We start from the raw sequence: 25,305 nt of genomic DNA, 5'->3' as shown, positions 1-25,305 counted from the left end.
AAAACTATTGTTAAGTTTACCACCTGAAAACATGCTAAATTTTAATTAATGGTGCCTCGGGCATCCTTTAAATTGCCCCTCTAAGCGTCCTGCGTGAGTGTCAATCACTGCCAATGGGGCTTCAACTTCAACTGGCAGCTAGTTTGGCGGGCTTCTGCCTGGGATTCCAGGCTCTCGAGGAGCGGAGCGGCGGCCCTGCTCTCGTGACTGGCGCTGAATGCCACTTAATTCGGTTTTGAAGCGAGTTGCATGTCAAAATGATTGCTCTTCTGCAAACAGCGCATCTGTGTTTGAATTATGATGGAGCGCGCAAATATTCCAGATGCAAATATTTGCGCAAAACTACACACACGCATAGTCGGCACACACACACCCATACAGGCAGCTAGTGACTTGAAGTGCGGAGCTGGCCAGGACACGGATACAGATACAGATACAGGAGCAGGAGCAGGACATCCTGGGACAGTGCTGCCTAGAAAAGGATGTCCAGAAAAAGCCTTTAAAGTGTATATATTAGGAATAAATTATTAATAAAAGGATAATTTATAATGAATACCAATAATTTCCTTTTCTTTTAACTAAAATTTAGCTTGAAACCTTTATTTATGAATATATTTCTAAGCTAAATCGGAAACTTCGTACCCTTAAAGCTAAATCCTGTCCGAAAAAAAGGACGAATCGACAGCTCTGGCCGGAACTGGCCCCCAACGCAGGCGACTAATGGCAGGCGTGCTACGCTGGCAGCGCCAAGCACTTTTGAAAATGTGTAACCGGCACTGACTGACTTTCAGCCCGGGACGAGCAGCAGCAGGACTCGTTTGGCCGGAGCCAACACTCGGTGGTGGTGGTGGTGGTGCATCCGCTGCCGGAAATACGCTTACAAACGCAACTAGCACGTACACGGCGGCATGGGGAGGTTCCAGTACCCTCGCCAGTACCGCCTCGTCCTTCCAGCCTGCCCTACCTTCTATATCATCCTCGCCTGCCGTCGTCGTCGTCGTCCATCGTCTGTTTGCTTTGCAGCGCTGAAGACGCCGGCTGCGACGCAAAGAACTCAAACAAAATATAACTGTTGGAAGAAGCTGCTGCCGCTGCTGCTGCTGCTGCTGCAAGGACGAAGAGGGGGCAGCGTGCACAGAAAAAGTTTACAATTTATCTAGTAAAATGTAATTAGGATCCTGGGTGCAGCCCCCATCTCCGGGATGGCTCCGGGATTTAAGTGCGTGCAACTTTCAGGGCTTTCAGCTGCTAAGCTTAAAGTTGGGAGATACTGAGGGATTTAGGAAGAGTGGAAGATGGTCTTAGGGAAAGCATGTCTTAGGGGTTAATTTAGGGATTTAATAATAGTTCCTGCTATTACATTTATATAATTAGATTTTATAGTACCGTTTTCATATTTTAAAACATTAAAGAAAAGTACTTACCATTGCCAACTGATGATGGCCAAACGGATGTTTGTTGAATGTTTACCCGTTGCTGGCCAAAAATAGATGGCCAGCTTCGCTCAGCTAATCCGTTTCGCATTAAAGCTGCACCGACCAAAGTGTTTGCCTTGGTCGCATCTTAATTTCGCTGCCACAGCCGTGTGTATACACACACACGTACATCTACCCACAGTTATTTGCTGAGAAATTGATTTTCGTTAATTTCTGCCACAGCGAAAATGGCGTGCAGCAGCGAGGGTAGCTCTGGGAGTTCTCCTAACCATTCTGCTTTGGGAACACAAACTCTTCGCACGGCCTGCGCATAAGACATGCGCAAGAGCGACTGAGATACAGAGATACTCACCGACAAGCATAGATACAGATACACACGCACACGGATGCGGATGCGGCACAGATACTCGCACACCAGAGAGCGCACGCACACAGCCACGCCGACGAGGCGGAGCAAAGTAAACAAACATGGCCGAAAATGTTTGCTGCTCATAATCCGATACAAGTGCAAATGCCACTCACACACACACAGGCACACTCGCTCGAACACACCTCGTTCGCTCTTTGCAGTTTCCAACTGGCTGCCGATTCCATCTCAAGATGTGCCAACTTCTCGCCAGGTGTTAATCACGGAAGCCATGTAATCGCCTTCAATAATTTAGCTGCCTTCGCTTTATGCCGTTTTTTCTTATTTTCGGAGGCTCTAAGTGCTCACTCAGGCGTTGCCAAACGATTCCCTCGAATTTGGTAACAGTTCAAGCCAAATTGGTTGGCAAAATAAAGCATTTTGCAATTCATTAAGCGCTAAAATCGCTGGGGAATTAAACTCTAGAGTGTACAGAGAGAAATGTTATAAAAAGGCAGGTGGCAAAAGTCATTTTTAGTTGCTCGGAAACCATTAGATTTATTTTTAAGGGAAGAATTCATAGAAAACAACTACTAAAACTAGTCAAAACTAACTTTAAAAAAGATATTATTTAAGGTGAAAAATATTTAAGAAATTATTGAAAATATAAAATAAAAATGAAATTAAAATATGAAATCAGTTTTTTAGTTCAGAATTTTTAGCTAACATTAATTTAACTACAAGGAAATCCGGTTCTTGAACAAAAGTTTACTTGATAGTTAACAATATTTCTCAGATAACCAATCACCTAGTTATCAGCAGTTCCTTTTCCGCTTGTTTACCTCGCCTCAAATTGGTCTCAAGTTCAGCCCTCAAGTGCCAAGACCAATCTTCAATCATTTATAACCACTTGAAGTAAATGGAAATTTTCGAAGCTTCTTTTTAATTGAAGAACATTTGCAGCTAATTAGTGGGACTCCCCACTATGGAGGAGGAGAGCTACCAACTGAAAAAGGAACTGAAATTGGAAATGGAATCAGAATTGACCCTGTCACATTGGGGCACTTGAGAGAACCGAAAAACTTTGGGACTTCAAAGCTGCAGCCGCCGGCACTCGAGGTGGAAAAGTGTCTCCGTGTGGCCACTTGAGTGCACCTACCACAGCGTCCGATCTCGGAACGGGGTTCAATCTCGAGGTTTGGGTTTTTTTTTTCGCCAGCATGTACAGGTAATCATCATCATCATCGACGCGATGGCGGCTTTCAAATATAAGCAAAATATTGACAGAGCGGCAACCTCCAAGGCGCAAAGGCCCCGACATCGATTTCTGGCCATACCCAAGTCGTAGTCCAAGTCCAACTCGAAGTCCGCATATGCATATGCGATATGACGTTGCCGATTCGACGGCGATCCGATCCGATCCAGGTACCCGGCAGCAGCAGCCACAGGTAATTCGAGTCCATTCGCCGGGGTCCACTGTTTACACACATTAGAGCCCAGCCAACATCCGTTGTAGCCGTTGCCGACTGTGTCGCATTCAAATGTTGTTTTTAGCCATTGAAGTGGTAAATTTCACCTGTGTGCGAGGTGGAATGGCATCGGGAGCGGCAACGGCGGCGGCGGCCCATAGACACGGCCACTTACAACAAATGCATTTCTGGGCGGCGCGCGGCCTTTGATAGTGGACCACACACATACTCTGCCTTTTGGATGCGGCGACACTTGAGTTGATTGATTTCGAGATGCGAGCATCCGCGAGATGCAAAAAACGAAGGCAGGGAGATAGCGTCTCCACGCTGGTGGTCCTCGTTACCAATCATGAGTCTCGATACCCTGTAGGAGGAGGATGAGGAGCATGGGGTATATTAAAATGATATTAGGGAGTTGGTCTTAAGATCTGTCCTAGTCTCTAGGATAAGTGTAAGTCCTTACAATTCAGAGAATAAGATTGTAGTCCTATTGTATACTATGTTTCTTATTCTTATTTTTTTTAAGATGCTTAGTAAAAGTATTAATTGTTATATTAATTTTCCAGTTCTGGTTTTTATATAATTATTCTTGAAGGTCTTTAAGGGGTACCTCCTCGTCCATTCCCTCAACTATATTAATGTTGTCCCCAAGTTCTTGCCATCAAGCGATCGGCCCTGGCTGTTAATTTGCTGGAGGAAGTTTCCATTTAGCACTTGGGCAAACAGTCTCTGGTTTCTGCAGTTGTCACCGAGCACATTCCAATCCCCCGATGCCGGCAGAGTCCGCCGTCCGGCCAAGTTCGCCATAAATACAAAATATCAAAAATATTATTGCGGCTGCCAGAGGGTGGCAGGCAAGCAACCCGCCTTATTGTTGCCTCTCTCTGTTTGCGGTTTGCTGCTGCTTCAAGTGCCATTCAGCTAAATTGTTTGTATGTCAATCAAAGATGAAAACGCGCAACGGAAAATGCGAAAATTAAACAGAGGACTACACTGGGTGGGTGGGTGCTTTCTGGCAGGATCGCAGGATGGGCTGGCCGTGCCACTTAAAGTTCATTGAGGTGACGCCTGTGGCCAGCAAAAAAGCGTAGAGGGGGCACAGGCACAATAACGCGGCACTACAGCAAATTGCTTTGCTACACGAAAGCGTCAAAGGACTCCCGGTTTAGTCGGGTTGATCTGAAGGGGTGGTGTAAACACGAGGCCGAATAATAAAGCAATAACAAAGGCGGCCGTAGAGCAGCAGCAACAATAACAACTGCCAGGACACTTAATCAAGAGGAGGCTGCTTGAAAAAACCTCTTTATTCCAGGCACAGGACATGCACAAATAATGTTTTGCTAAAATATTGATTCATTCCAGGGGGCTGGGGGTGTGAGTTTGCATAGTAGATTGTATGACATGGAGTAAAAAAATATGGTTAATCATGCGGGGTTAGGTTTAATTGACAAATTGAAGATTATTTGTTATTTTATATTTAATAATATCTCTAACATTTGTTAGCTTAACAACTTGAATTACTAAATTCTTAGAACAATAAATGAAATTTCTATATTTTCCTCCCTTTTCCCTTAAACTGTCGATTCCCAAGGTTTCCTACTCTCATCTTCACCCACGTAGCACCTTTTTTGCGGAAGAAAAGCAGCCACTTTAGTTTGCCACCGATAAGTTTTACCCTATTCCTCCGTAATTTATGCTGTTCCCGCCTTGACTTTCGACCCCAAAGTTGTCGTCCCTCGTCCACTGGTCCGTCCTTCGTCCTTCGATGCTCCTCTGGCGTGTGCCCCTTGTTGTTGGTTAAATTTACATTGAAATGCGAGACTCGAAGTAATTCGAAAGTTTGATTTTAATTTGTTTTCATTTCGCATTAGGTAGGGCCGAGCAGCGCTCTCGCTCACCCTGAGTCCCATGTGTGTGGGGGCTATGTTTCTGTCTCTGTTTACACGCCCAGTTTGCATCGGAAACTGTGACAAGGCAGAGAGCTCCGCCTCGGATGGAAAGCCATCATCATCATCACCACAGCCGCAGCCACATCCACATCCACATCCCATGAGATGGTTGGTCTGGGATATTGCTCCATTTGCGCGCTCTGATGTCTCTCCTTTTCGTCACGGCTCCCTTAGTCGCTGGTGTTGGTAAACTTTTGCCTGATTTTGTGTGCTTTTAACAGTTTTAATCAAATAATTGCACATGTGCTAAATGTAAACATATTTGTTCGATTCCACTAACCAGACACGCCCCAAACAACAGGCGACCTACCGAGCGACCTCTCTCTCTCTCTCTTTTGCTCCAGCAAATTGTGCAAAAATTGCAACAAAAAAAGGAGGTTGGCTAGTGCACATTTGCAGCTCCAGTTGAAGCTCCAACTCTTGCTCCAGCTCCACAGGAATATTTACAAATGCAAACGAAACAGGAGAAAGTTCAAACACAAACAAATGAGCGTGCAAACAGCACCAAAGACATTTGTCAGAGAATGAGAAAGAAAGCCCGACTAGACCCATGTCCAATGGGAATATTCCCGGCAGGATTTGCAGGACGCGTGCCTCTCGCATTTTTAATTTCCCATTTACCCATTTGCCATTTTCCATCCACTTTCCATCTCCTCTCCATTCTAAAGCCTAAAGGATAATAACTTGCAGTTGAGGCAAAACTTCAGCGCGTGCTTTTGTTTACACGATTCACGTGGCTCAGCGCCCGTCCGGGGATTAAATGCAACTTGAAAATATTAAAACATTTTGCGACAAGTTGGCAAATGAAAGCCCGCCCAATCATGTCAACAGCCAAGTGCCAGAGGAGAGCGGGCCGGGTAGGGGATCCTACCAGGAACCAGAACCCAGAACCCAGAACCAGTATCCAGGGACCAGGGACCAGGCAGCGACACCAACAACAGGAAGGAATGATTTCTTGTGCCAATATTTTTCCAGAGCACACAATTTCGATTTGTCGAGTGCAACTTTGGCGCTCATCGTACTCATCATGGCTGGCTCTCAGCATTTGGCTCCAGTCCCTTTGCCTCCGCCTCCGTCTCCGCCAGTGCCATTGCCTCTGTCCCTGCCCTTTCCCCTTGGTCCTGCTGGGGGCTCTACGCCACGTCCTTGACACCCAGTCGACAGTCAGAGTCGCAGTCGGCAAATCGGCAGTGGATGTGAATGTCTCCTGCACGAATGTCAACGGAGCTGCTGTTGCACGGCGAAAAAAAGAGGAGTCTACCCTTTAAAAGTGAAAGAAAATAATATTATAAAATTTTGAGTATTCGAGATGCCTTAGAAATATGTATAACACTTTTTAAAAACGATTTAGAAAACATTAAAGTAGAGAAACGGCAAAGAAAACTTATAAAAAAGGTTAATTTATTCTATAAGAAGGGATAGAAGATATAGAAGAAGTAATAAAAGTTATATTCTATATATTTTGGAATAGTATTGTAACCTTATTTATGCCTAAAATTGAAAATTAAATCAAATTTATTTATGTACATTTTTTAAAGTAGCTTTTCCTCTAATTTTCCCAGTGATTTGCTGCTAAAAAATCCATTGGGTGGAGAGTTCACATCCTCACACACCCACACACCAACACACACTGACACACTCGCTTTCACAAACACAAACACATGCAGGCACACACTTACAGGAGTCGCTGGAGTCTGGCTGGGCGGAAGGGCAGGGTCGGTGGTCTGGGGGCTGTGCTACTCGCTTGCAAATCAAGTGAAATGTTTGCAAATAGAATTTGTCTGTGCTTGCTCGAGTGTTTGACTGAAATCTATATACACATATAGTTAGAGTGTGTGTGTGTGCCAGGATGCTCGCTCTCTTTCGCTCGGCTCTCCTCCTATGCCATGTGTGTGTGTGTGTACATTATGATCAGTACAAATGTGAACATAACTGCACAAATATGTACATAGCAAGTCGCTCGAGCCACCCACCATTCACCGCCCCTCGGAAAAGCCAGGCAGGCCAAAGAGTCGTCAGCTTTTCATGACTCCACTCCGCTCTGCTCTCTCTTGGAGGTTGTCCTGGATCCACGCATTTACATCCACCATGCGCCCTGTTTGACTTCGCTGGCGTAAGGATTAATTAGCAAGCAAAAGCGGGGCCAAAAAAATATTTAAAAAAAGCAGCGAAAAAAATACACACAAAATGAAAATAAATAAAATTATCGCTCCGAATTTCATCCATAAGTCGTTTAAGAAAAACAGCCTGGCAGCGAAAGAGTTCTTTGGCCCCAGAAGATAATGTCTTGAAAGCATTATCTCTCGGATATATCTGAGTCAGAGAACACCTTCCTCTTTATCGGAGATGCGATATAATCAGAGCAGATAAGGAACCAAGGCAAAGCTTTTGAGATAATAAAAAGGTGATTTAACTGCCTGTAAATAAATATATTACTCAACTTTTGTTGGCATTATTATTAATTAGTTTTCAAAGCGGAAGTTACTCTTTTGCTTGGGATTATTAGGTCATTATGCGGATAATACAACTTTGAATTAACCTTGTTGGACTTTCACAGCTCAATAATTGCAATTCAAAGTGACAAGGCAAAACAATCCCCAAGATGCATCTCATAACAGTTCAGACAGCTAACAAAGCACTCAAATAGCCTCCTCTATTCACGATAATTAAGCACCAAGTCTCGGCCTGTGACATTATTTATATTTGTGGAAATTAGTATACTCTCTATAGGCACGACTTTGTCTCGTTCGTATTTGAATTCAATTAGATGTTATTGCTCTATTATCGGCCCTGCTGCCGTGCTGGCACTGTTGTGGAAATTATTGTTTGACAAGCGAATTAGTTTGTTTTCCAATGTCATTTAAAGTACACATGGTTCATGTACGTATTTTAGCTGGCGATTGTATAAATCAATTTGGAAATTACACGGGAGCATATGGAAATCATATGGAGGATGTTTTGGGTAAAGGGATACAATATGTAAAGGTTACAGAAACTAATAAAAACAGTAACTGAGATGTTTTGTTTTAGTATCTTTAAGGAAGATTAAACAGTATATTAAAAGCTATACTTTACACCCAAAAATCTATTGAATTAAGCTGAAATCTTAGTCTTAAAAATATTTAATTCTCTCAGTGGTAAGCATAAATTTTTCCTTTATAATTTCTACATAAGAAATAACCCCTAAAGTGTACTTGAAATATATTTCAAGCTTCTTTTCTTAACCTTACCAAAATCAAAGCCAAATAAACCTTTATAAAATTGACCCGATTCACCAGAATTATCTTGGTTTAAGCCCCCCTTTTTGGGGCTGCAATTTGCACAGCTCTTCATTATCACATCGCCAACAAGATTATCGCCTGATTAACATTCCATTTCAAGTACATTTGCCCCGTTTTCCGGCCGAGTTGCGCCGTGTCCCGCCGTTCATTAGCACAGAAAATTATAATTTTTTGTCAACGCAACGCGACGCGGCTGCTGCTGATGCCGGTTAATTGTGCCCGGCAATCTTGCAAAATATGCAAACGTTTGAATTTGACATGCACACACGAAACGGTTGGCAAATAGCAGCGCAGCGGCAGCCATCAGCCAGCATCCATGGAAACTGGAGGGCAGGATGGAGGCTGGAGCACCTGCATGGCAGTGCAAACAGAACGCAGCCTGCGACGCAGTGGCCTCCCCGGCTCGGAAAACTGCATCGGTATCTGCATGTCCCGGAAAAACTGCCAATGCAACGCTGCAACGCAACTGGAACTGAAACTGAAGATGCTGCTGCTCTGGCTGCCCCTTCCTCCTGGTAGACTGGCGAATGACTTTGAAGTGGCAACGCATATAGGGCAGGGTGTTCTTAAAAATTCATTTCATTGTCCTGCATTGTCTGGCGAGAGCGGGGCAGGCGAGGAGCCGAGGGCAAATACAGCTTTCTGCAGCGGTCGCCGATGCTCCTGCAGCCGCCATCATTTCCGTTTTAGAGCTGCCTGGCTGCCTTGCTGGCAGGGTCCTCTTCGGTCCTTCGCCGCTCGGCAAAAAGATGCAAAGACAGCTAAGCAAACATCATCAGCACAAAGATGGCAGCGACAGGACGCAGCAGCAGAAGTAGCAGCAGCAGCAGCGACAGGAGCAGGAGAAGGAGCCTGGAACAAGCTCTGTTTGCACAACGTACGACGGATATTGTGCCGATGTTTAGCAGTGGAAAGTAGTAGATCCATTGCCACACAGCACAAAAAATACTAAAAACTAAAAAATTTTTATTTTTAATAGATCTTGCATTTACATAAAATATTTTTAAATTAAAAGCTGCTTGTAAATCTTAAAATCCCCTATAAAAATTGATATTTTTAAAGCATTACAATCTTAAATAAAAATCAAAATTGCTTCCAAAGTTTACTTATATTTTTTCTCAGTACCTGGACTGCTGCAGCGGCAGTCAAGCATTTGGGCAAACACAGAGGAGCGGAGGCGCCGGCAAAGGAACCAGTGCCCGCGGCCATAATAAGCGTGGCCAGGACGAGAAGCAGGAGCAGCCAGTGCAGGCGGAGCAATCCGATGGTCAGAGTCGCTGGCCTGCAGCGGAAATCCGGAGCTAGGCCTAACCCTAACACAATTTGAGGCAGCCCTAAGACGACAAGCGGCCAGAGAGGCCGTGACAAGTGCAGCAGCAAATATCCTGCGGCAATTCGGCAGAAACAGTAAGAGAAACAGCACCAGAAACAGGATCAGGAGTGGGAGTAGAAGTAGAAATTGGTACAAGAGCAGGACCATCTGCTGCCCAAAATCACGCCAAAGAAATCTGTCACAATTACAATAAAAAGAGGATGAACAAAAAACTGTCAGGCGACTTCAACAATTTATAAATATTTAGCCAGCCGACAGAAGGAAATGAGGTGCCAAAGAAAATAAAAACCAAAACGAATTTGTCATTGTTGTGCCATTTTAGCTCATAAATTTCACCTTTTGCCAAATTGTGTGTGTGTGTATCCTTCCCCTAATGGGCCATGCAATGTGTCTTGATGCAATAGCCCGGCTAACGCCTGTTATCCTACCATCCTGCCTGGCTGTCTTCCTAGCTGGGATCTCCCGCTGGGCCATACAAATCGCATTACACGACTTTTTGACTCTCGCATTCAACTCTAATTACCCGGTAGTGGATTGTGTCCAGGCAGAGGCTCTTTGTGCCCACACCTAGGACCCCGGATAGGGGCGTTATCTGTGTGTTGTCCTGTGAGGAGCATCCCCTCCTTTCTCTGCCATGTAGCAATTTGTCGACACTGCGACTTTCACACGCCACAGCAACCCACGTCAAGCCGAAGGTCATTTGGGGTCGATCTCCACCCCTAAAGTGTAGCCCCTTCCCAAGTCTCAGCTCGGATCTCGCAGCATGTATAATTAAAAGAAACGACGCATCGTTAGGAGCCTTATCGCCGACATATTCGGAAGATAATGCTAAATTCAATTCTATTGTCCGCCGCAGAAACAACTGTGCGGCTTGTTCAAATATTGTATTGAAAGAGTGCTAAATGAAAAATAAGTATCTCTCTGTTTCAGCTAGGCAAATAGAACGCCTCGAAATTGAATAGAAATAAAGAAACAAATGGGCGAATTTTCCATCAAATATTAGGAGGAAGATTCAATGCTCTAAACTGTAAAGTTCAATTACCCTTAACAGGGTTTTTAAATATTATTAGAGAGGGAAAGTTGTTTAGAAAATCTATGTGTTTTTAAATATTTGTAGAGAGGTGGGGAATCTAAAAAAAGAAGTATACATATATGTAGTTTTAGGGTATAATTTGGCGGCTTAAAAAGTGTGAGGTTTAATCCTAATCCTTAAGTTTGACTTGCCTTCAATCGTTTATAATCTGAAATGTATTTTTGTAATATTTAAAATAGGATGCTAATGAAAAAATTTCAATAATTCAAAGTAATTTAATTCTAAAAATTAAATGTAAGAAAGTGAATTTCCCTTAATAAAAACTCTACATATTTCCAAGGCTTCCGCAATTAATTATACCCCCCGATTAGAGTAGATCGATCTCGATGTGGCCGGCGATGCTGTCGCCTGTCTGCCGCCGACGGTTCATCATGTTTCTAACTTTCCAAACAGCTTTCATTATCGCTGTTGAAGCTGTCGTTGTCACTGTCGTTGTCGCCTGCTATTTGCACAGTTGCTGCATTGTCAGATCCAGCAAAAATTCCAAATAAATGGGGAAAAAGACAAAACGGCCAGGCCAGGCCAGAGACGAGGAAAAATAACAAGAGAGACAAGAATAACATTGTCGCGTTAGGCAAACATGATCTGGCATTCGTTCCAATTTCAAGCCTATCAATACTACTCGAGCTGGGTGTTTGCTCAGGGCCCAGAATCGAATTTAGTAACGATCTTGGCCATATCTTTGACTCGCGTCAAAACACACGTCAAATGTTTGCACACCCCTCGGAATGAACAACAGGAACAAGCCCAGATCGAGGTAACAAGAGGGCCCAAAAAGACTCTAAAGAAACTGCTGCTTCCGCACATTTTCCGCCAAACAATGGCCTAGGTAGCAACCTGTCAGCCCAAAAAACATAACATTGCCCCCGACATTGTCATGATCCACACAAAACACATCCGGCCGAATGACAAATCTCGTTAGGTACCCCGTACACACACACTCCGCTGCCGAGCCTGACCAAGAAAAATTCCCCAATCCGTCTGCCATTATTACGAAATCTGCCCGGCTTCCGTTCGCCGCGGGCCAAGATCACTCCGGAGCTCACCTCACGTCTCATCCCGGAATATACAGTAGCGGATGCTGTATGCTAATTTCCAGCCATTGAGTCCAAGTGCCGCCAAAGAGGCAACGGCGCTGCTCCAGCGGGGGCTTGGCCAAGTGCTCCTCCGCATGGCTAATGAGGCAGGGCGGCCCCATAAAGTTGGTCACCTAATTGGGGCCAAGTGTAGGGGAAGGAGGAGAAGGCCTGATTGAGGCGCAAACATCTTGAAATTGAAACTTTGTACAGCCAAGACAGGGAAGGAATTGAGTAGTGTATATATGTACCTCTAAAATTGATTTATTTATTAAAGAATATGTTTTTAAACTAATCAAAATCGAAGAAGAAAAAATAATTTAAGTGCAGGAAAACCTTTAAGTCTTCAAAAAACCAAGAAACCCCTTCAGTTCCTATAGGTTTTAAGGTCTTCTGAAAACCTTTGTTGTAACTTCAATGCTCTCCAGCTTTATATATAAAATTACTATCAATTTTCCAACTAAACTTATATAAAACTTCTACAAATTTAATTTAAAATTCAACAATAAGGTTTTCTTAATGACTTTCATTTAAAAATTAAGTCCATTTAATTTTTTAAACCGATGTTTCCCTGCCATAATCTCCAATTTGTGATTCTTAAGAGGTAATCGGTAATGTCTGATGTGTGTATTTTTATTTAGCTTTCACCAAAATGTTGATTCATTTTGTTGCCAAAAGTCATTGAGGCGGCTTAATGCCTCATATTACGGCTGATCGGGCGTATTGAGTGCTTCTGTTTCGGTTCGATTCGGTTTTCGTGCGGACTTGATATTTGCATTTGTAATAATTTTTAAAATTAATTACATAAATATCTGGCAAATCTGTAAAATAAATTTTATAATAATTCATTTATCGAAATGCACTTTAAAGTGTGTTTGTGTACACGCGGCCGTGCACACACACTGTTGCCAATATTAAACATTAAATGGCCAATGCCAACAACATTAACGGCCATTATTTGCATGGCCCGGAGTGGCGATATGGCGGAGTGGCAGAGTGCCGGGAATGGTGGCCCAATGTGGCCGCATGAGCCTCCAATTAGCAATAGCTGTAAATGTGAAATTTGCACAGGCATAAAAAGCCTTTAGCCGCCATTTTTCATTTGTCAATCGTCGGTAAATAGAGCAAACCAGCCGCAACATCAGCTATCCAAAAGTTGTACCAACCAAAATTAAATCCAGCATTCGGCAATCTTAAAGTCAGATCTGGCCCGAAGCAATCTAGTTATGGGTAACAATCCTATACCAATGTTGTATATGCCAGAAGTTGGGAAATAGCAAAACGCATTCACATGTAAAATTCCATCAAAAATCGCGGCTTTTTGCACAAATGAAAACTCCAAGCGAAAATTAAGTTTGCCTTCGCGGTTTTAGCAGTAACATGAAAAGCATTCGCTTGGATAAATGTTAAGCAGGTTTTGAGATACTCTTGTTTATAATTAGAGAGGTTTAAAAAATGTTAAAAAAGGCATTAGCTCTTATAGAAAAATAAATACCTTTACCTTAAAGCTTATATAGATATCATAGTCTTAATTAATTAATATAAAGTATGTAGTATATAGGGGTAGTTTCACTTTAGAAATAAATTTCTACACATTTTACACACCCTTCTCCTTTTACCAACATCTTTATAGTTGCAACTTGCAACCCCTGTTACCAGAACATTTTCTTTGTGGATTTCTTCTTTTATTACTTAGAAAACCCTAACGAATCGATGTTCTCTGGTGGTTTGTCAAGCAATTTAATATCTAAATCTAGCTTATGAATTTCCTCATCCCCAATTATCCAGAGACTTATTTGCCTTGACGAATTTCTCCTCCTGGCAGGGTATCAGCGGATCCTTCTATGTGGAAAATTTACCCAACTCCCAACCGCTTTGCTTTTCCCTTTTTCGCGAACCCTTTCCGGCGTTTTGCATTGTACTTGAAGTGCAAATATTGTGCCGCTGTCGGACTGGGGCGGCGTGCTGCTTCGAAAATCAAATTCCAATTGCAACGCTGCGTATACGCAACGCAATTTTTCCACAGAGCCAGGTTGTTGGCCCGGCTGCCTCCGTCTTCATCTCCTGCAATTCGCTTTATTTGCTTTCACAATTTCGGCTGTTTGTTGTTGTTAGCCCGGCTGAAGTTGCCGTGGCTGTTTGTTTGTTGTTTCTGAAATTGTAACGTCCTCATTTCTCCGTGTCTATATTGGGGTATATAAATTCTCATTACGAACCGAGGGCATGGACACGGACACCGCCATCTCTCCGATTAGTCAGCTCTGGAGTTATTTGTCCTGTTGCAGTAATCAGACGGCGTTGAGCAACGACGCTCGCTCTTATTTGCCTTGGCACAAATCCTGGCCCCCCTTGTCCCGGCCATTTGACGGGGCTGCTCTCTGGCAATATTTGTACAATTCGCAAGCCCAAGCGCTTTTCAGTTAATAAAAATGACAATGAAGCTATTTTCGCCGCGGGGGCGGAGTGCAGTTTGCTTTATTTTGCACTGCACCCCGTATGTCATCAATTTTGGTTTGTGAATTTTTAAAAAAGCTAAATTGCCTTGGCCATTGTTGTGTTTAGTGAGCGATAACCAGGCGACCAACTAATACAAAAACACCAACCGTGGCGAGAGCCGCAAAAAAAGCCGAGGAATGCGAAAAAATATGGGAAAGAACACACACACAACACACAACACACAACATACACTATGCACGCATACGCACACACGGCAAGACCAGTTGAGTGTGAGTTTTTTGGTTAAATATTTTATAATTAAAAAGCTAACACCGACTAACACCGTGCGAGGTGTGTGTGCAAACAATAAACAAACAAAATCCTTTTCAAATATTTACCGTTGGCATATAGCAAACGTTGACGTTGACGGCGACAGCGACAGCGACAGCGACGTTGACGCTGGGCGCATGAATGGCGAAAAATTTAAAATTTCTATTTAATTTCATTTTCCCCCAAACGCTTGAAGGAAAGTGACAAAAAAGAGCCGGACTGCATGTGCTTGTGTGTGTGTGTGTGTGTGTGTGTGTGCTCGGCCGCCTCTGGGTCATTTAATTTTGCATAGTAATTTATTTAAAGCAAAACGAATTCTTTATTGGGCTTTATGTTTTAATTTTTTAGCACGCCGCTGCCAAAACAATGGCCAGCATATGCCCGTAGTCTATTGGCATTTCAATTGCATTGCTTTTTGCTCCATTTGTTTTTGAGTTCAGCTCCTGCCTCAGCCCGTTCGGCACTGTGTGTGTGCGTCTATCCTTTATTTATAACTTTGCCAGGACATACACACACAATGCCAGCGACTGTGGGTGTGTTCTGGGGGAAGTTGCCAACGCGGCAAAATCCTGCGCATGTGTCACATTTTATCGCAAATTTTCACTGCGTGATGAATATTAAAAAAGAAGTTTCAAAGCCGAACCGAAAAGAGAAGCAATTTTCTATATGTATGCATAGAATGGGGGCAAGTTTAGGGCAGGGAGAAGCAGGGGTGCGCTAACCTGAAGGATAATGAATGTCAAAATAAATATATATAAATTCTAGGAAAGATTATAAGAATAAAATATCACCTGAACACTTAGTTTTATTCCCTAAGATGCTGTATTTGTACAACTTGCAATACTTGTCCATAACTATTATTACAAAATAATTAAAAATACAATTCTTAAATGTATTAAAATAGTATAAATCCTCTCATAATACTTATAGCCACAATTTCCAATCCCAGGACAACTCGATCCTTTCCTGTGTAGCGCACATGGGGCTGGTAAAATTCTAATAATTTTTGCGCACTCCAGGCACAAACCGAATCCATCATAAATCTCGGCCCGGCTCGATGACAATGCATCATCCGTGTGCAAACAGAAGGCTAAATCTCTTATAATATCCTTTATGTCCAGGATGCGCCATATGCGTGTGTAGGCTAAGGCAAGAGAGCACACATTCACACACCGATATAGCGGATATATACGTATATCACGAATGTGTGGAACGGGTTTCGTTTTCAACTTGTTAAATTTTCCAGCAAAAATGAGAAACAGACTTTAAGCGGCAAGGAAACGAAATGAAATGGAGGCAAGTGGCCAACGTCTCTGTTCGCCCTGCTCCCTTCTGGCATGTATGTGTGTGTATCTACAAGATACAATAACTTGGACCACTAGTGCCTCCTTCAAAAGTAGCCGAAAAGTACCGACAAAGTATCTGCAAACAGGAGGCCAAAAAGGAGAGCGCACATAAAACAAATGAAACTCTTGTAGCAGCAGCCGGCTGCCGGGAAAAGCACAAGAAAATTTCAAGAAAAATATTAAGACAACAACAACAACTACGAAGGCAAAAGCTCGAGTGTCTGCTTAGGGTGGAGCGGAGAGAGTGGAGGATGAAAAGTAGGAGGAGCCGGCTGCCAGCCATTTGTAATAGTTGCCAGGCTGCTTCCTGTTTGGCAGCCAGGCATCCTGCTCCAGGCCCTCCTCCGCCCACTCCCACTCCGCATCCCCTTTTCGCAGCAGACGGCAATAAAATGATATAAAAGTAAAAATCAAAAGTAAAACAAAGGGTCGGGGGGGAGATAAAAAAGGGAGCCAGTTCTTGATCTGCTGCTGCTGCTGCTGCCACTGCTGCGGGCTATTTCACGTAGTCGAATCAATTCAAAACAACTGCGAATGCAATTTAATAAAATCCGTGCACGGGCGAATTTCTTTCCGCTAGCTGCTAGCTGCTCTCGCTCCCTGCTCCCTGCTCCTGGTGGTGGATGAAAGTCCTCTGGCAAGGAGTAAAGCCAACCCGGCGCAAAACAATAAAGCGAGCTTGTGTACACAAGGGATATGCTTCTGTCTTTCAGCGCGCACACACACACACACGGACTCACTTACTCAGAGCCAGTCAGGCGCTCAGGCATGTGAGTCCTGCGAAACAGTCGCCATATTGGTCTCAGTCCTCCTGCCGCTGCTGCTCTCCTTGTTTGCCGAGCGCTGTTAATTTGGCAATACCCGCTTTCAATTATCTTATAAATATGAAAATGCAGCAGCAAACGCTCCAGGCACCATCCGAATCGTAATGAAAAACGTTTCATTTTTCATTAAGAATATACAAAGAACCAACTGTGCTGTGTACCTTTCAGATCAATCAAAAAATCATGACGTTCCCGGTTGCTCCTTGACCAGCAGGCGGACGAAGGATTGGCAAGACGCATGAAAGTGGCAAAAGTCAGGGGGATTCGCGTACGTGCCACCTGCATTATTCATTGCCTTCGTTGCCTTCGCTGCCAGTGCTACGCCGCTGTGACGCAATGATGGGTATTACCACCGGAACGGGGATTGGGATTGCGATTGGGAAACGTTGGTGCTCGCACGCACCTTCCTTCTAGGCGGACTAGGCGAGGTCGACACTCCGTTGCGCATCTCTGGCAATGCGCAAATATGTGCTCATCAGCAACATCCACGGCATCAGCGACATCAAAAACACTTGAAATAAAATTAAGGCTAAAGAGATCAAAGAAAAAGTTAATCAGAAAATTATTAAGAGACCATAAACTATTTAAAACTCATTTTAAATATCAAAAACCTTTAAATAGGTCATTGGAAAATATTTTATAATTAACATTACTCTTAAAATTATACCACCATTTTCTTCAGTGCACTTCGAATGATCGCCGCAGCGACACTATTTCAATTAGCAACTGCAATGCACGCGCTAAAATATGCAAAGTGCCTGCCACTCGCATTCGCATCCACGTTTCACGTCATGCCAGTAGGAGCCTCGTTGCTCCGCCTGCCTGCCATACCCACCAGATGCCTCGATCTCTCTCGATCCACCGATCCGCCGATCGATGGAGCACTTGACCCCGCCGGCGGCAATGTTGTTGCTGGCACACTTTGCACCGCACATTGCTTATTGGGCGTGTTTGTGTGTGCGGGCAAATATTTAACGCGAAATGCCGCAGCAGCGCAGCAAATGGTGGACCAGTGGTGGTCAGTGGTGGCCACAGCTGGTGCTGCGGTGAGCAGTCGAGCAGCCAAGCGAGGCTGTGACTGCGACAACGACGCTCCTGCAAAATGTTGAGCAATCTTGCGATCTGGTCAATTATCATCTGTTTGTCCAAGGAATTCCGCAAAGTGATATTGGAAACTATTTCGTAGAGTAGATCTGCAACAAGATCGGGAGCAGAGACAGCGAAAGATACTCACAAGATACATATCTTTGGGAAAACCATCTTAGGGGCCACTCAATGGTACATTAAGTCTATTTGTGTTGGTTGAAAAGTAGGCTGAAAAGGAGAAATAGCACTAGAGAGAAGGGTCTCTACTAGAGGATACCCTGGAGAATGTATAAGATGCCCAGAGGATTTTCTTAAATATGCAAATTGTAACCTTTGATGGATATATTCAATTAAAATTTATGTTACCAACTCTCCACAGTCCAAACCCTTTTCTACTTATGTTTACTCCAAACCTTCATCTCTGCCAAAATACAGGGTATTTAAAAACATGAAAAAAACCTCTATCCACCATTTAGAGTCAACCGAGCGCGGCATTTTTGTAGTACGAGTGCCTCGTACTCGTTCCAAACACTCATTATAGATCCGAGATGTGCTTGTTTACGGCCATAATGACGCTCAACGCCGGCTCGGACTCGGACTTGGCGTCGTCGTCGTCGTCGTCGATTCAACGTTAATCACGACTTTTACTTGTCTTAAATTTTTTTGGCAAATAACCCGGGAAAGAAGGAGAAACGGCTCGAAACTCTCGAGCGTCTGAGAAATGGGCGCGGACGGATCGAGTTAACATATAACCAGAGACGAAGGTGGATATTTCGGGCTAAGTATGGCCAAGTGGTATGTGTAAATTTTCACTGTCGCTTGCTTATTTTTTTGGTGTTTTTGTTATTGGTTTGGTCTTTTTTTTTTTGCTTTTTTTGTTTCGTGTTCGAATTCAATTTAAAATGCACGTAGTTATGTCTGTTTACTTAAGTTTTTGACGGATATTTTAACGATGTGAGCTCAACACAAATTCACTTTAAACGCTGAGAAGGTGGGGGGCTCGGAGAGGGGTAAGTAGGTAGGGAGTAGGTGGGGGAAAAGGGGTAGGGAGGCAAGACACATCCGCACCGATGACGAACGACAACGACAAACATGTCGAGATATTCACGTCCGAGTGATAATGAGATGCGCGCCTTTTTTCAGTCCTCTCTCTCTTCTCTTTCTCGCTGTCTCTCCATCATCATCTCCACTCTGTCTCTGCCTCCTCCTGGCATGTCACTTTTCTCTCCTGCTTTCTGCTTTTTCGCTGATAAACAAGATGGAGTTACATTTTTAGGTTAATTATGTGCTAAAGTGTGGGACGGCATACGGGCAGGAGGTGGAGGTTTCTCCTGGGTTTGGTTATATAAAACATAGCTACGAATATGATATCATGCCTCTGAAAATGAACATTCACCGGAGTCAGGCTGGACAGGATATTGGCTGCATTCCCCACATTTGGCTATTTGCAGGCTCGTAATTTCAAGCCAGTCCAGTCAGCATCATTCAAGGCCCTCTGTCCACTCAAATACACAAATCTTGTTTGTTTATAAATACATAGATAAACGCATGAGCAGGTTTCTACTAAATAGAAGATATATTAGGCAGGACAAGTGGGTTAAGAAGGTTTTAGCAATAAATATATAAAAATCCTGGTTGTTATTAATAAAAATACCCTGAATATCACTTAAAACTATTCCATGTATAAAGTCTTCTTTATTTAATTAATTTAATTAATTAAAGCATTATCTTTAGTAAAAACTAATACCTCATTAAGGAAGCAAACCCTCCAGGATACCTTCCCTCTTCGATCCTTCCCCAAAATGTAATATTTCAGGCCTTGATTTGCTATCTGATGAATTTGTGCTAATTTATCAAAAATGACCAAAAACCAGACATGGTTCAGCACAAGGCACAAGACGTTTGCTGATGCGGCAGGTTGTCCTGGAAAAAGGAGTCCAAATTGCCTGGCCGAGACCCAGAACTCGGGGTTCGGAGCTCGGAACTGGGGAACCCACTAGCTGCTGATTCATTAAATCTGTGCTAGGGAACATGCCTGTTGTTGCCTAGTTTATGGACACGGACGAAACCGAGTCCTCAAAGAGAGGCCAAACCGACAGGAGCAGGAGCGGGAGCGGGAGTGGGAGTGGAAGTGGGAGCAGTGGCGTTGCACTAGCCGAAAGCTGTGCAAATATTTTATGCAAATGTCCGGGCCCCGTCATTGCACGGACCCGGCTACAGCTACGGATATAGTAGCTACAGCTATAGCTACGGCTTTGGCTACTACGGTTGGGGCCACTGAAACGAAATTAATTTGTGTTTATACATAATATGCCTGGGTCCGGGTGTGTCCTGTTTTCCACTCAGTGCACAGTCACACACACACACGCAGGAGTGCCCGTGTGTGTGGGCTTGCCGCAATGAAATTTCATTATGAATATGCCGGCCAGCATCATTATCAAGAGCGGCAAAACAACGCAGTGCAGCGCACACAGCAAAGGATATGCACACAGTATGCGCGTACACAAGGATGTGCGAGCGCTTTTATATGAGCTGATGTTGCTGTTGTTGCAGTAGCTCCAGCATTTGTTGCTCCTGCTCCTGCTCCTGCTCCTGCTGCGGTGGCTTTGTTGTTGGCACTGTTGCTGCGGTCGGATAGAGAGCGTCCGCCAGATAGGCAACAATAATGCACATGTGTCTAAAATTGAGTTTAAATATACATACGAGCATGGGGGGTAAGTAAAGTTTGGCCAGTTGGAAATAATATAATAAAAAAAAATTATGGATGTGAATCGCCGAATAAAATACGTCGGGAGTCTATCTATTACAAGTAGGAACGATAAATTAACAAATAAAATTCATAAGTATATAAACCTTTAATCAAGCCTAGCTAACTTCTTGTTCCATCCTCTGGCGATATGTATATATTTATTGTCTGTACATATATGCTGGCAGCCGGATGACCAAAATCTAAAGTTAAATATTTCGTGTTGCAGCGGGTTAAACTTTGTGTTGTGCGAGTGTTGTGCGGGCGACACACACACACCCCATTCACACACACACACGCACTATGGACGAGCTGATCTCAGCCACTATGAACGCACATGCACACTATAATTTGTTGATTCTGCCACTTAAAGTCAGCTGCAGAGGCACCCACAGCTCCTTGCTCCTTGAAGAGCCCACCATCCTTCTGCCACTCGTGTTTCGTGTAGTTTTCTTTTTTTTTTTCTTTGGAAATTATGCCGGCACAGCAGAAAATCGTTGATTCATACGGTTGACTCCGCTATGCAAACGCAACTGGCTGTAAATCGGGTAAACTGTTGATGCATGTGGCGGCAGTCGGTGCAACCGGGCCGAGAGTCCTGGCAAAGTTCAGTTACCACCCCACGGGAACTGGCCAAGTCATCAGCCGAGGGCCGTATGCATATGCAGGCAACTGCGATATTGCTACTGCAGTTACTCCTGCTGCCACTGCTCCTGCTGGCGTTCCTCCTGCCGCTGCCTCTCCTTTGGCTGCTGCTGCTGCTCCTGGCTACTGCAGGTAGTGGTGGTGCTGCTGCCGCTGCTGTTGCTTTTGAGCAATCAATCAGCGAGCAAAAGTCAAACATTGACTTACAATCCAATCCACGGATTTAAATTGACGTATTTACCTGCGCCGGGCAGCAGCCTCGCAGCCTCGTAGAGCCGCAGAGTCGTAGACAATGGCGGAGGTTCCGGGTTCCGGATTTCGTACGGAGAGCTGCTGCTGCTGCAGTTCCGGCTGCGTTGGCCTGCGACTTGGACTCCCACGCATCTACTGCCAGCCCACTCTCCGGCATTAAATTGGGCGATTCGCCAAATTATTGAGTTGTCGCCGGCAGGACGCTCCAATGGCCTGCAGCCGCATCAATGGAGCGAGGGGGGAAGGCAGAGGGAGAGTCCTCTCAAGGGGTGGAGCTCTGGAGCTCCTGGGGGTCGCAACTTTGGGCCTGCTGTGTGCGGGCACGCTGTTTGGCCATTAAAGCTTCATATTTGACTTCTGAATAATTCAAATTACTAATATTGATTCGGGCCACGAGAAAAAAAGTAAACGCATTGTTGTTGTTGCCCCGGCCAGTTGAGCGACATTTCAGCATTTTCCTATGCAGCGGCAGGGACAACAAAAACAAGAGCACTGAGAGAAAATGGTTAAGAAAACAAAATCGTTAAAGATATTCCATCTTCGAACGTCTATAAAAAAAAGACTGGAACCTATAAACCTTATTTTGTGTTACAAAAAATATATTTAAAACTTAAGTAATTTAATAGCAATTTCTCTCACTGTATTGCAACAACAACGGGGCCAACGGAAACAGCAACAGCGACAATAAAACAGTCAACATGACAAACGTCGCGTCGCTGACGTTGACATTTGGTTGATTGGCGCCCCAGTCGTATACGTAATCAACGGAATGTTGACCACGTCCACCACGCACACGCCCAACACACCCGCACACACACTCTCTCTCTGGTACACACTTATGCATAGGAACATAGCCTGGCCTAGCTATAGTACCAACGATATATGCTTGATTGGATACGCGCGTATACGGAAAAATGCCAGGCGGTGGCGGCGGCCAGAGGCCATCAAAATCGGAATGGAAATAGGGACTCGTGGGGGTCGGCCAATAGGAATGGAAATGGCTGCTTGTCATGCGAGTGTCAGCTCCACTGGGGGAGCTAGTCCAGGATCCGGATTCGGTATGGATCCAACTGCTTATTTCCTTTTTATTGACAACACCGAGATGGACGGGGCGGGGCGGGGCGACGGACAGCAGAGTCGTAGCTTTTAACTAGTGTAAATAACGTCCTCATCAAATTGTCATAAGGACTCACCAACACACGCACGCACACCACCGGTGACAGAGAGACAGACAGACAGTTGCAGGCGTAATATGCATGTGGACAGCAATGGGAGCCAGACACGCCAAGAGGACGGAGTCCAATAATGGAATACCCTGCCTTGAGGGGGTCTATGGGAATGTAAATCAGAGTTGGAATGAAGTTATTGAATCCTTAAGATCCTTTTTGATCTATAAAATAATTTTAGAAAATTTTAAAATAAATTAAATACAGAGAAATGTATATTGTATATAAATCAGAAGAAATCTCTGATATTTTTCTAAATTTCTAGTATTAAACTTAAGATAAATGCTCTTCAATTCAATTTAATTTATTAATGAAGCTTTAAAGAACGAATTTCATTTAAAAAAAACGTATTAATCTTTAAAAATATAGAATTTTTCTTATAATTCTTCATTATTTTCCCCATAATTAAGAACAAGAGTAGCACATCCTTGGCTAATATCCCAGACCTTAGAAAATCATTTTCGTTTTCCAAAAGTATCTTTGTTATTTGGGTCGCCCTGCATGTGGTCGTTGTCCTGCGGGAAAGTTACTCCCCCAATCCTAAACCCACTCCTCCGCCTGTCCCAAACGCACACCCACACCAGATAGGACGCGATAAGCAAGGCCAACTATTTTCATTGTCTGCCATGTTTGCCAACTTGTTCTTAATTAAGCCAGGTTGGAGGGCCAGGTACCCCGGCCAACGCTCGGTTGGGTCAACAAGCTGTTCACATTTCCAGAGCCGACAGACCGGCCACCATTTTGTGAGATTCTTGCCTTAATCAGCAGCAGCAGCAGCCATATAGGAGGAACGGGTGGCCAGCCGATAAGAGCCAGAGCCCGAGGAGCTGGAGGAGATTGGAGAGTCTGCCAGAGAGGAGACCGGAGGCTAAAGCCATCGCTATATATAGCTGCACACACATACTCGCCGGTGATTCCCGTGGTCTTGGGCGTTATCTCTTCAGAAGAAGAAAGAATTTGCTCTGTTCTTGGGTCTGTTTGCTCGCTGTCCCGTCTCCGGATGCACTCTCCGGACTCCGGGCGGACTGCGGGCTTATCGCAGCCCCGACAACTGTCTCATTATACGCGCTGCGATCGCGGCGACGATCTGCGGCGTTATTTGCATTTATGCAGCGTCTGATTAGATAAGCACCTCTCAACAGATACGGATACGGACAGCAGTGCTTTGTGCGTCTTCCTGTTCTCGAGTCGGGTCGCTCCGTACGTACCTGATCCAGATAATGGGAACCGACTTTATCGTGGTCGCAGATAAACGACGGGTCTTAGCGTTGATTCGCCTCGCCTCGCCTTGTTGACAAAGTGCAATTTACAACTTTTCCGAGAAGTGTACAGAGGAGAATATGCCGCCCGGTTCGAGTCTTAATAAATGCAGTAAAGAAAAATAAAGAGACAACGCCCAGGGAGTACTCCATTACTTCTCATGGAGCTGGCCTGGGACAATCCCCTCGATGGCGGACCCAATGCTTAATGCTTTCGCAAATAGTCCACAAACATCCGGTGGTCACACTCGAAATGCCACATGTTAGTCGCTTTTGAATATCCAAATTACTGTTTGACTTGCTGCGGCTTATTTCTCTCACAGTTTCCATTTTTTGTAGCGAAAAATTAAGATCACATTGGCATCGACAATGCGTCAAAGTAACCAAAACCACTCAAATGGGTAAACAAAGCCAAGGCTAAAAAAAAGGCTTGACCGACTGAGAGGGCTGCGAGTTGTGAGCTGCGAGTGCGGTGTGAAAACCAAAAGCTTTGCGATTCCCAGAAATGCCTGCACTCTTCTACAGCGGACAACCCATTAACGGGTATTCCCGACATTAATGGAATGCCTTCGAGAAGCAGGAGAAGCTTGAGAATGTCTTGGAAGAGCTCAAAGGGTTGCTAATTTGGTCGGTACTACATAAGGATGTATAACATAAAAAAATAACCAATATGATATAGAGACAAAATGAAAAACCTTATTTCCTTGTGGCTAATATTTGTTGATACCCCAATCAAAATTCCAAAACTCTCACTGACTCTCCTATCTCCGAGTCTTATCTGTGACGCCTGAAGATTTGCTAAACCCTATTCATCCCGTTGTCTTATCAGCTAGTTTCCAACTCTATCAGCCCAAAGAAAATCCCCCCCATACGGACATTTTACTGAGCTCAGACAACTTAAGACCCGGAGCTCCCTCTCTGGCTAATTGTAATCCCTGTATTTACCTATGCATATGACTGCCAGAACGCCTTCTCCAACGAATCGAACATCGATTGGCAGTCGGCGGGGGCGGCATGTTTCGATTGTTTATTATTATCACCTACCTACAGGTGTCGTTCCATAAACATTTTCAAACAAGGCCACTCCAGCTCCAGCTCCAAGCCAGGGAGCTGCTGCTGCTACATGGCCCAAGTCGGAATCGGAGGGGATCCGGGACGAAGACGGAGCCGGA

At 44.2% G+C, this 25,305-nt stretch overlaps 1 protein-coding gene across 1 annotated transcript; it reads right to left on the bottom strand.

Annotated features, from left to right (window-relative positions):
- Positions 1 to 20,528: 20,528 nt before the first annotated feature.
- LOC121501899 (uncharacterized protein DDB_G0285291-like) lies at positions 20,529 to 21,780 on the bottom strand. The gene is made up of 3 exons (XM_041774431.1): positions 21,638 to 21,780; positions 21,448 to 21,558; positions 20,529 to 20,682 (listed from the first exon to the last, which is right to left on the bottom strand). The coding sequence occupies exons 1-3, from the start codon at positions 21,778 to 21,780 to the stop codon at positions 20,529 to 20,531; spliced, it is 408 nt and encodes a 135-aa protein (XP_041630365.1).
- Positions 21,781 to 25,305: the final 3,525 nt, after the last annotated feature.

The sequence above is a fragment of the Drosophila kikkawai genome, chromosome 3R, assembly GCF_030179895.1.
Source record: "Drosophila kikkawai strain 14028-0561.14 chromosome 3R, DkikHiC1v2, whole genome shotgun sequence".
Taxonomy (NCBI): domain Eukaryota; kingdom Metazoa; phylum Arthropoda; class Insecta; order Diptera; family Drosophilidae; genus Drosophila; species Drosophila kikkawai.
The sequence above is the reverse complement of the archived record's forward strand: the minus strand, read 5'-3'. Positions and strand labels throughout refer to the sequence as shown.